General features: G+C 54.3%; 2 protein-coding genes across 4 annotated transcripts in view; both read left to right on the top strand.

Moving 5' to 3' along the window:
- The first annotated feature begins 6 nt into the window (after positions 1-6).
- Nat14 (N-acetyltransferase 14 (putative)) lies at positions 7-3,087 on the top strand. 3 transcript variants are annotated; one of them, XM_055595609.1, is made up of 3 exons: positions 7-836; positions 1,390-1,513; positions 2,041-3,087. In XM_055595609.1, the coding sequence occupies exons 2-3, from the start codon at positions 1,442-1,444 to the stop codon at positions 2,587-2,589; spliced, it is 621 nt and encodes a 206-aa protein (XP_055451584.1). In that variant the 5' UTR covers positions 7-836; positions 1,390-1,441; the 3' UTR covers positions 2,590-3,087. The 3 variants fall into 3 exon arrangements, with proteins under 3 accessions (XP_055451584.1, XP_055451583.1, XP_055451585.1); XM_055595608.1 differs by lacking the exon at positions 7-836 and adding an exon at positions 1,007-1,090; XM_055595610.1 differs by lacking the exon at positions 7-836 and adding an exon at positions 1,029-1,090 and having other exon boundaries at positions 1,393-1,513.
- Positions 3,088-3,589: 502 nt separating this feature from the next.
- The window catches only part of Ssc5d (scavenger receptor cysteine rich family member with 5 domains), a 17,557-nt gene continuing 10,611 nt past the window's right edge, over positions 3,590-10,535 (top strand). The window contains exons 1-9 of the mRNA XM_055595607.1: positions 3,590-4,057; positions 4,563-4,589; positions 4,873-5,181; positions 5,437-5,550; positions 5,768-5,881; positions 6,215-6,523; positions 7,015-7,332; positions 8,058-8,219; positions 9,707-10,024. Coding sequence (XP_055451582.1) covers positions 3,664-4,057; positions 4,563-4,589; positions 4,873-5,181; positions 5,437-5,550; positions 5,768-5,881; positions 6,215-6,523; positions 7,015-7,332; positions 8,058-8,219; positions 9,707-10,024 — 2,065 coding nt within the window. The 5' untranslated portion in view covers positions 3,590-3,663. The remainder of the gene's footprint in view (positions 4,058-4,562; positions 4,590-4,872; positions 5,182-5,436; positions 5,551-5,767; positions 5,882-6,214; positions 6,524-7,014; positions 7,333-8,057; positions 8,220-9,706; positions 10,025-10,535) is intronic.

Genomic DNA, 10,535 nt, shown 5'->3' with positions numbered 1-10,535 from the left:
CCCCCCCAGACTGTGCCCTCCATCCAGATTGTGCAGACCCTGCCTGCGGTCCAGCTGGTACACACGTTTTGAAGAGATGTACTAGGAGTACCTCTGTCATAGACACCCCCTTCCCCCACAACTAACTGTTCTCCTCAGCTGCGCTGGGGTCAGCCCCAAAGTCAAGGGGGCTGCTGCCTGGGCTTGCTAATAAAGACCCAGAATCTCTTCTTGGCTTAGTTTTTCTGGGGAGGGCATAGTCACGGCATAGCTCCTGTTTAAGGTGAGGAGCTCTTCATTCTTGCTTCCTGGCTCTGAGATGACTTGCTTTGAACTCAGAGGCTAATTGCTTCTCCGGGATGGGGATCAATCCCCGCATCCTTTACATTTTTAATTAAGGCTTTTATTGTGTTGGGAGTACAGTTGTGAAGGTCAGAGAGACAACTTTGTGGAAACCTACCATGTGGGTTTCCACTTGGCAAGTTGTCTAGCTCCCTGAGCTGTTTCTCTGGTCCTCTCCCATTCTTTGTGTGTGTGTGCGCGTGTCACTGTGGTCATAATAGGGAAGGTCAGGGATCAAATCCTGGATTTTCCATTTCTTTCCTATAAGTCATCCTCACCTGAATGGTAGGTGGAGGAATATTATTGATCCAAACGATATCCCAGGTGCCACCATATTGAGATAAAGGTCCCTGCATATGGGGACGCTCAGTGCTGTCCCAACCCCTTCCTGCAAAGACCCAGGTGCCAATGAGACTAGGTTCACAAGCAACTCCTCCTCTTCCTGATGCTCAGGTCGCTTAGCAACGAAGGACCAGCAAGAAGGGAGCTGTGCTAACCCTCCACACGCAGGCCGGGTAAGAAACATCTCGCTGCTTCCCACCCGCATCCTCTCTCCCACCAGCCTCCAGCAGGTCACAGCTCTTTCCTTGTCCTTGCAGTTCCCTTATTACTCCCAACCCCTGACTGATAGGTAGTCGGGGAAGCTTGACAACAGTTGCTAAGGCGCTGGCTCCGCCTCCAGCTGGGAGTGTGGACGTCATTTCCGGCATTGACCCCCTCCTGACCCCGCTCACTCTTACTGTCAAGGGATTCTAGCAACCCGGTGGAGGTGCTTGCAGGGTCCTGTTCCTGCTGTGCGGGGTGGGACCGTTGCAGGAGACGGGCTTCTAGAGTGTAGGGAGGGCACGAGTTTACAGATAGATTTCTGAATGCCTTCCCTGGAGTGGGGGACGATTCGGGGAGTCTTTGAGGAGCTCCACTGGATATGGGGCTGCCTGATCTGCCACTGTGGCAGTCCTCTTTGGCCGTGTTCCATCGTCCTTGGTGATCTGGGAAATGCTGCAGCCCATCTCTCCCAGAGCTCTTAGGACTCAGGTGCCCACCTAACACCGACCTACTTGTTTTCAGCAGGTGCACGACGCCAGCTCCCTCCTGAGGGGGCGGTGGCCTGGGGGCTACCATGCCCCCCAACCACCTGTCAGTGCGAGAGATGAGGGAAGATGAGAAGCCCCTGGTGCTGGAGCTGCTTAAGGTGAGAGACCGGCAGGGGCACCAGTGAGCATGCGCAGCTACTTAGGGACATTCAGTGGGTTCCACCAGTCCCGCCCACCTGCTTAAGCTCCCAGGGACCTCCACATGGGGATGTCTTCGCTTCAGTTGTTTTTAATTGGCCCCTTTTCTCTAGTGCCTTCTCCCTACTTGAACCTCAGCTGCCATTTAAAATAAAGAAAAAGCAGTTGGAAGCATATCGAAGCTGGATGTTCAGGGCTCCTGACCTCTAGTCGTGGGGTGCTCTCTCCCCCCAGACCCTCTAATGAAGAGCCCATGGCTTCACCTCCCCTATCCCGTTCAGTCTTCTCTGGTGCTTTACCTTAGCATGCCACCTGGACTTATTAGCCCCAGGCCCTAATTCATTCATCCAAACTTCATTCGCTCAGCCCTTCACATTCAGTGAGCCAGACTGAGACCACCCCATCAGCTGGCTTCTCTTCCAACCTGGGACCCCTTCCTCAGGAGTTCCAATCTGATGAATGAATGAGCCCCTACCCCCACCCACAGGCTGGTGTGAAAGACACGGAAAACCGTGTGGCCCTCCACGCCCTGACACGCCCGCCAGCCCTTCTTCTCCTGGCTGCAGCCAGCAGCGGATTGCGCTTCATCCTGGCCTCCTTCTCCCTGGCCCTCCTGCTGCCCGTGTTCCTGGCTGTGGCCGCTGTAAAGCTGGGCCTGAGAGCCCGATGGGGCTCTCTGCCTCCACCAGGCGGCATGGGGGGCCCCTGGGTTGCTGTCCAGGGCTCCGGTGATGTGTGTGGAGTCCTGGCTCTGGCCCCTGGTGCTAGCGTGGGGGAAGGAGCCCGAGTCACCCGCCTCTCTGTCTCTCCATGGCACCGTCGCAGGGGCGTGGGCAGGAGGCTGCTGGCTTTTGCTGAGGCCCGAGCCCGAGCATGGTCTGGGAGTATGGGGGAGCCTCGGGCCCGGCTGGTGGTCCCAGTAGCTGTGGCTGCCTGGGGGGTGGCAGGGTTATTGGAGGCTTGTGGCTACCAGGAAGAGGGAGGCTGGGGCTGTATGGGCTACATGCTGGTTAGGGAATTCAGCAAAGACCTGTGACTAGAGACATGCCCACTAGGGAGCTATGTGAGGAGCCAGCACCTAAGGGACACCTTCTGTGGACCAGGCACTCTACACCCGCCTCCCTCAGTGTCTACCCAGTCTGCTGGGCACCTGGTAAGGCACGCACCGAAGCTGATAGACTTTCATGCCCACAGTGGACCTACCAGATGCAATGGGGACTCTGAACTCAAGTAGAACAAATCTCTTCTTGGCCTTTTGGGACCTCTAGGTCCACTCCCTGCCCCCTAGTCTGAATGCATTGAAAAGCCTCTTCCGGTTCTGGGTCTATGTACAAAACCCCTGCTATGTGTTGTAGGACTGGAAGGTATATCTGGGGAGAGTGAGAGGCAGAGTTTGCCTCCAAGAGTTTGAGTCTGTGATAGGGTACCCCCAAATGGGACAGATCTTCTGGGAGTGGGTGGGGCCGGGAGCACAGCTTCTCCAAGCCCATCTGGTTTTTTACACTGTTTGTTAATAAAGCCTGAAATTTCTGTGTGCCTGTCTCTTCTTGATGCATTTTCCAGCTGCTCTCTCCAGACCCCCTCCTTCTGTCTGGCTCCTCCTCTCCAAAGTTGACATTAATTGCTACAGAAGGAGGGAGTGTGCACTGTGCTGGGAGAAGGAGAGGCCATGAGCGCACAGCGGCAGCCCAGTCCCTGCCAGGCCTTCTGAGTCATGCTCCCCATTACCACAGTTTTTCCCCTCACAGCCGCCTGGTTCTGCGTGTGTGTGTGTGTGTGTGTGTGTGTGTGTGTGTGTGTGTGTGTACGTACACCCTCTGGCCCGAAGCCTTGACCGCTTGGTCTCTCAACCCTCCATACCTTTGTTCTGGGAACTGGTAAATTCAGACACTCCTTTCTCACATTAGGGACTGGAAACTTCCCATCCAGATTTACCACAGTGAGTATCAAATAGTTCTCCAGTTTCTGTTCTTGCTCTGGGAAGTTCCTCCTAGTGTCTGGCTGAAGGCCTTCTTGCTACTGCAGGATTCCCTCAAATCTTTTCACTCACAGCTGCATTTTACTTCACTGGCTGGACTATAGGAGGAGGCAGGAGGGTGTGACCTCAGCCATGTCCCCCAGACACCCAGGCCTGCCCCTTCCCAGAGCTGCCATCCCCATAAGCATCTCTGAGCACGTGGCCCTCTGGAGCCTGGCTGGCTGCCTCCCGCCAGTGTGGGTGTTTGCACTTGAACACCTCCCTTCTGCCTTCCCACCGCCACCCCTCCTCCAGCCTCAGCTGTGGCCAGCCCCTCCCCCTCCTGTCCCCCGCTGCCTCCTTGCAGCCTCTCTCCCTCCTGGCAAAGCCCAGCCTGCTCCTAGCTGTCCAGGGCGCCTCAGCAGCTGCTTCCCTCCCTCCTTCCCTTCCTGGCTGCCTCTTCCTCCCCTCTCCTGCCCTCCTTCCCCTTTCACCCCATCCCCTGCCCTGAACTCTGCAAACATGAGGGTATTGGCCTGTCTCCTTGGTGAGTAATCCATTCCCTTGGTGGTGGTGGTGGTGGGGTACCTTAAGGGCCTAGACCCTCACCTTTGACCCTTTAGCTTCTTCAAATTAGGGACTCAGACTTTAGGGAGTCTGCTCAGTCCCTGGTGCTCTGAGATATCCTGACATCTGGAGTATCCCTTTAATCCCTCAGGGACCCAGCCTTCTGCAGCAGGCCCTGCCTAGCAACCTAAATGACCTGCCCTTTGTTGCTCTGGCATTCACATGGTGGGGTTATCACTCCCACCATTTATTCTGGTCCCCAGCCCTGTCTTTAAGGGTCAGGCATCTGGCCCCCACCCACCCCAGGGACCTGTAACTTATCACAGCCTCCACCCAAAGTCCATTCCAGCAATGGGGTTTCTGACTCAGAGGTATGAGGAATCCATGTGAATGGATGCTTCTCACTTAATTTAAGCTGGGAGCCTGCACTCTTTCTCTCCCCTTTAACTTACCTTTCACTCTGTCCCCTCCAACCCCCTTTGCAGCAATACTGGTGGGGATCCAGGCTATAGGTAAGAGCCCTGACTCTTCACTTCGCCACACCCAGCTTCAGGACTCCCCTCACTCTCCTGCTGGTTCTTGCTGCCCTGATTCCACTCTGATTTTCCACACAGCCCTCAGCATCTCTGAGACATCCCTCTCATTGCACCCAGGAGTCTGGGTTCAGGGTCCAGCCTCCAGGGTAGCTGGCTTTCTGATGGTACCTTGCAAGACAGCCCCTTGCCCTTGGTGTTACCCTAGCCCCCAGCCTACAGTACTCCTATCTGGAGTCACAGCTTTTCCTTCGTCCCTCAGAACGACTCCGCCTGGCTGATGGCCCTCATGGCTGTGCAGGACGCCTGGAGGTCTGGTACAGCGGGCGTTGGGGCACCGTGTGTGATGATGGATGGGACCTTCGGGACGCCGCAGTGGCCTGCCGCGTGTTGGGGTGTGGAGGGGCACTGGCTGCCCCTGGGGGTGCCTTCTTTGGGGAGGGTACTGGGCCAGTGTGGCTCAGTGAGCTGGCCTGCCGGGGAAATGAGGGGCAGCTGGGTATCTGTCCCCACCGGGGCTGGAAGGCCCATATCTGTTCTCATGAAGAAGATGCAGGCGTCGTTTGTGTAGGTAAGAATATTCAAACTGCTGTTGTGATAATGGCCCCAGGATACCCCAAGTCCGTAGTTCCTGTAGATCTGAGCTGTCTAGAAGCTAAGAGGTGCCCAATTCCCAATCCCCATAAGGCCAAGCACCTGCCCCCCAAGGACTCCCAGCTTACAGTCACTTATTTTTGAGCCCCCAGAAGATTCAGGCTTCCCAGGTATCAAGTGGCCTTTCTGCTCTTGCCATCGTGGTCCTCATAACTTTGGTCCTCTCCCATAGGTCAGCGTGCAGCTAACTCTAGAGAAGATTCAACATCCTTGTTGGAGGGGGCTCCATGGCTGCCACTGTCTGTGCAGCTGAGCCCCGGCTCAGAGGAGCCCCCCATTACTCATGGTGAGCACAAAGAGCTAGGCCTCCCATCCTGCAGCCCAGGCCCTCGCTGTGTGCAGAGGTCACCATGCAGATGTCTCCCCATGAGTAGTCTTCTTTATCACTCAGGAGTCCCCTATCACTTCAGATCCTCAGCAACGGATCCCTAGACAGTTGCCAAGCAGTCAGGAAGGGTGAGCAGCTCCGATCCTGACTTTCTGGTCACATGTTACTTTTCCAGCTCCCCACCAGGCAGCAAGTTTCCAGAATGGCCCCCGCAAGAAGAATCACCGGCCACCCAAGCAGGCCAAGTCCACCCGGGCCCCTGTACTAACAAATGGAGCTCCCCGCCAAGGTAAGTCTCCAAATCTAGGTTGCTATGAGACCCTAGACCCGGCAAAACTGAGGATCCCAGACCTGCTCTTAGGCTGTGGCCCTCCAAGGAGACCAGAGTTCAGTGTTCTCCCTTAGGATTCAGTCAGGGCTGGCCATCTCCTCTTCTTGATCTTTTCTCTATGAGACCCAGGGGTCCTGCCAATGGCAGTTCTCTTTTCTAAATAAGCTAGCCACCAGACAACCCTCAGTCCAGTGCTCTTCCTGGGCCTCTGTTTCCCCAGCTGACAAAACAAAAAGCTGCCCCTCCAAGCTGACGTTAGACTTCGCCTTTCTTCCCTGTGCATCTCCCCAGAGCGGCTGCGCCTGGTGTCAGGCCCTCATGGTTGTGCCGGCCGCCTGGAAGTCTGGCACGGTGGACGTTGGGGCACTGTGTGTGATGATGGATGGGATCTCCGAGATGCGGCAGTGGCCTGCCGCGAGCTGGGATGTGGGGGACCACTGGCTGCCCCTGGGGGTGCCAGATTTGGACCTGGCGAGGGACCCGTGTGGATGGACGATGTGGGGTGTGGAGGAGGGGAGCAGGCCCTCCGGGACTGTCCCCGAAGCCCCTGGGGCCGCAGCAACTGTGACCACACTGAGGACGCAGGGCTGGTCTGCACTGGTATGTTGGGGCCGCCGACCCCTCCCCTCTTCAGTTCTCAGATCCCAGATCCCTGCTTCCCCAGGAAGCAGGAAAAGGCCTGGCCTCGTGTCTGTCTCTCTACACATTCTCTGGAGAAATGGGAGAGGTGGGATTTAAGCCTGCTGAGCCTTGGGTTTCCTGAGGGAGCAATTAGGCTAGAAACTGAGACAGATCTGGGGCCCATGGAAGGGCAGTTGGGGCTCCCTCCACATTCACTCTCCTCCTCCCTGCCTTCCTTTCCTTTCCCTTTTCACACCCGCCCCCACTCTTGTTCCCTTTTGGCATAACTTAGTACCTCTGCACCTATCCTGATTCCTCATTGGTCTAAATACCTGCTCACCAATCCTGGACTCCCATGGTGTTAATACAATCCTTGCAAACACATTCTCTTTTACCTTCTTGGCATAACTAAGCAGCTACTCATCTACCCTAACTTCTTGTGACCCTGTCCTCTGTCGTCCCGTACCCAGGTCCTGCACCCAGGCTGCGCCTTGCTGATGGCCCCCACGGCTGTGCTGGCCGACTAGAGGTTTGGCATGGTGGCCGCTGGGGAACGGTGTGCGACGATGCTTGGGATCTTCGAGATGCTGCTGTGGCCTGCAGGGAGCTTGGCTGTGGGGGTGCACTGGCTGCCCCAGGTGGTGCCTTCTTTGGGGAGGGGGCTGGACCCATTGTCCTGGATGATCTCAGATGTCGGGGAAATGAGACAGCCTTGCGATTCTGCCCTGCGAGGCCCTGGGGCCAGCATGACTGTCACCATCGGGAGGATGCTGGGGCTGTGTGTGATGGTAAGGGCATGTGAGTGACATCGGTGAGGAGAGATGGGGTGGTGGGTGTGTGATCACCTGGAATGGATGGGAAGGTAGTGTTGTCCCAGCTCACTCTTCCCTTCCTGTGTATATATTATATACATATATATTTATACATGTATGTAGTGTATGTATATGTGTATGTATATTATATGTATATGTATATGTATATGTATATGTATATGTATATGTATATATATATATATATATATATATATATATATATATATATATATATACAGGGTTTCTGTGTAGCCTTGGCTGTGCTGGATTCACTTTGTAGCCCAGGCTAGCCTTGAACTCACAGAGATCCACCTGCCTCTGCTTCCAGAGTGCTAGGATTAAAGGTGTGCACCACTGCACCTGGCCTATCTTATATTCTTATGTGAAACCCTGGTCCAAGTTAACTAGGGGTAACTCTGTCTCCCTAAGGGGCATTGGATATTATCTGGTATTTGATGGCCACAATGCGGGGGGATACTTCCTTGCTCCTAGCAGAAGCCAATCTTGTCTGCTTAGGGGTGCCTCCCATTTTCTCTCTCATGTCCAAACTCCCTCCATTTCCTGCTCTCTCTACCGTCTTCCTCCTATCCACTTCTCAGTGTGGGCCAGGGATATGGAGCCTTGGGGATATGGAGCCTTGGGCTGCATCTGTGCACGAGACAGCCCTGGAGGTGGCGCTGACGTCTTCTTTTCTGGCCTAGGCATGCCTCTCGGTGATGTGCAGCCCACAGCCCCGGCAGTGGGCAGCAACATTTCAACACCCAGGCTTCTCTCGACCTCAGCGGGCCAGACCCCAGGCCCAGCAGGCAGCTGGCCTCTGCCTGCTTCTCCTACTGCTCCTCCAGAGCCTGGGCCCGAAGCTGGTGAGTCTGTCCCTGCCCTGGCTGTGAGACTGTCCTGTGAAACCTGCTTGCAAAAAGAAAGGTAGAAAAGAGGAGCCCTGGCCCCTACTCAGACCAGTGCTTGACTGAATGCTCCGATGACATCCTGAAATCCAGGGTTGTGTTTGCACAAGAGTCCCACCTTCTGAGGCTGTTCCAGAACTGCAGAGAAGGATGGGTATGGGAGTCCACCACCAAAAGCTGCTGGGTTCTTGTGTCCTGTGGTGTGACTGGCACAGTGTCCTCTGGCTTGCTCCAAATAACAGTTCAGTTGAAGAATTACTTTGATGAGGACATGATGAGGACTAGGGAGATGGCTCATTTGGTAAAGTGCTTGATTTGTAAGCATAAGCACCTGAGTTCAGATCCCCAGTGGCAACAAAACAAAACAATTGGGTGCAGCAGTGAACACCTCTAATTCCAGCCTTGGGAAGGGCAAGATAGGAGGATCCCTGGGGCTTGCCAGCCAGTTTAGCCAAATCAGTGAGCCCCAGGTCCAGTGAGAGACCCTGTCTCAAAGAAAAAGTCGGAGAATCTTGTCAACCTCTGGCTTCCATATGAATGCACACACTCCTCGTGGACACACTCAGATGTGGGATCAGAAAGACGGTTCAGTGGCTCCCAAGTCTGACGACCTGGGTTTGATCCCAAGGACTCCGGTTGTGGAAGGAGAGCACTAGCTGTCACAAATTTTTGTCTGACCTTTATGTACATGTGCTGGCATATGCATGCCCTTGCACATGGACACACTCACAAGTAAATCAATGAATGTAATATTAAAAAACTCTAAAATAAAAAATTCTTTGGTACAATGGGTGCGGTGGTGTGCTCCTGTAATCCCAGCCCTGGAGAGACGGAGGTAGGAGGATTATCAGATTGAGGCCAGCTTGAGCTGCACCGTGCATTCCAAAGTGCACGGCAAAGATCAGCTTCCCTGTCCACACGGTAAGGAGCACCTTTGAGTTACTGTGGATAATATGGCCATTTACAGCAAGGGTGTGCTAACATACACTTTCATTTTAATACTTATTTCTGTCTCTGTGTGTGTACGCACTGTGTCATGTTACACATATGGAGGTCAGATAACCCTTTTTCTGCCTTGTGGGGGTCCTACAGATCAGACTCTCAAGGTTGTCAGGTTGTGGCAGCAGGGGCCTTCACCCCTGAGCCACCTTGCCACCCTCCTTTAATGTACGTTGGAAATATCCCTCAGAGTGGAATTTCTATATGGTAATTCTATATTTAGCTTTCTGAGAAGCCGGCCAACTATGCTTGGCTGTGTGGCCAGTGAAGAAGAAACCTTGGCCAATACCTGCTGTCCGGATTGAAGGGTGAATGAGGAAGACCATAGATAATGAATAGATGGGCATTTGGGAATGATGGTGGAAGGCAGGTAGACGAGGATTCAGAATGCTATATGGGCTCTTTGACCCTGACTCTTGGTTTGTTTATTTTCTCTTCTATTCCAGGGTCCCCGAAGTTGCGCCTGGTGGCTGGACCCAGCAGGTGCTCTGGCCGGCTGGAGGTATGGCATGATGGACGATGGGGGACAGTTTGTGATGACAGCTGGGACATGAGAGACTCAGCTGTGGTCTGCCGAGAGCTGGGCTGTGGGGGACCTCGGCAACCAGACCCTGCAACCGGCCGCTTCGGCTGGGGTGCAGGCCCCATCTGGCTGGATGATGTAGGTTGTGTGGGGACCGAGGCTTCACTGTCAGAATGCCCTGCTGCTTCCTGGGGGAAACACAATTGTGCCCACAATGAAGATGTCGGGGTCACCTGCACTGGTAAGGACTCACTAGCTATCTGTTGGCTCTAGGAGGGCTTCCTGGAGGAAGGAATGGAGACTATGGGTGGCATTAACTTGACTGAGTGCTTACTAAGCCCCAGCCCTGTAGTGGGTATTTTTGCTTCATTCAAATTGCCTATGTCTAGCCAAAGTGAGGGCTACTTAAAAATCAAGCCTAGCAGTGCATGCTCCCCATTTAAAGGGGTCTGGCCTCCAACTCCAGTGCTGGACACTGAGCTCTAGAAGCTGGGTCCTCAGAGTGGAATGAACATAGTGTGAGTCTGGGAAGCTCATGACTCATGGAGAGAAGGAGGAACATAAGCTCTGCAGACCAGAGTGACAAGACATGAAAGAAAAGCCAGGGGCAATGTGCATGACTGTAATACCAGAACTTGGAAGGCTGAGGCAGGAGGATTCTTATAAGTTTAAGGCTAGCCAGGGCTATAGAAACCTTGTCATAAACACACACACACACACACACACACACACACACACACACACACACACAC

This window comes from Psammomys obesus, unplaced genomic scaffold (assembly GCF_907164565.1).
Source record: "Psammomys obesus unplaced genomic scaffold, mPsaObe1.curated_primary_1811, whole genome shotgun sequence".
Classification (NCBI taxonomy): domain Eukaryota; kingdom Metazoa; phylum Chordata; class Mammalia; order Rodentia; family Muridae; genus Psammomys; species Psammomys obesus.
The sequence above is the reverse complement of the archived record's forward strand: the minus strand, read 5'-3'. Positions and strand labels throughout refer to the sequence as shown.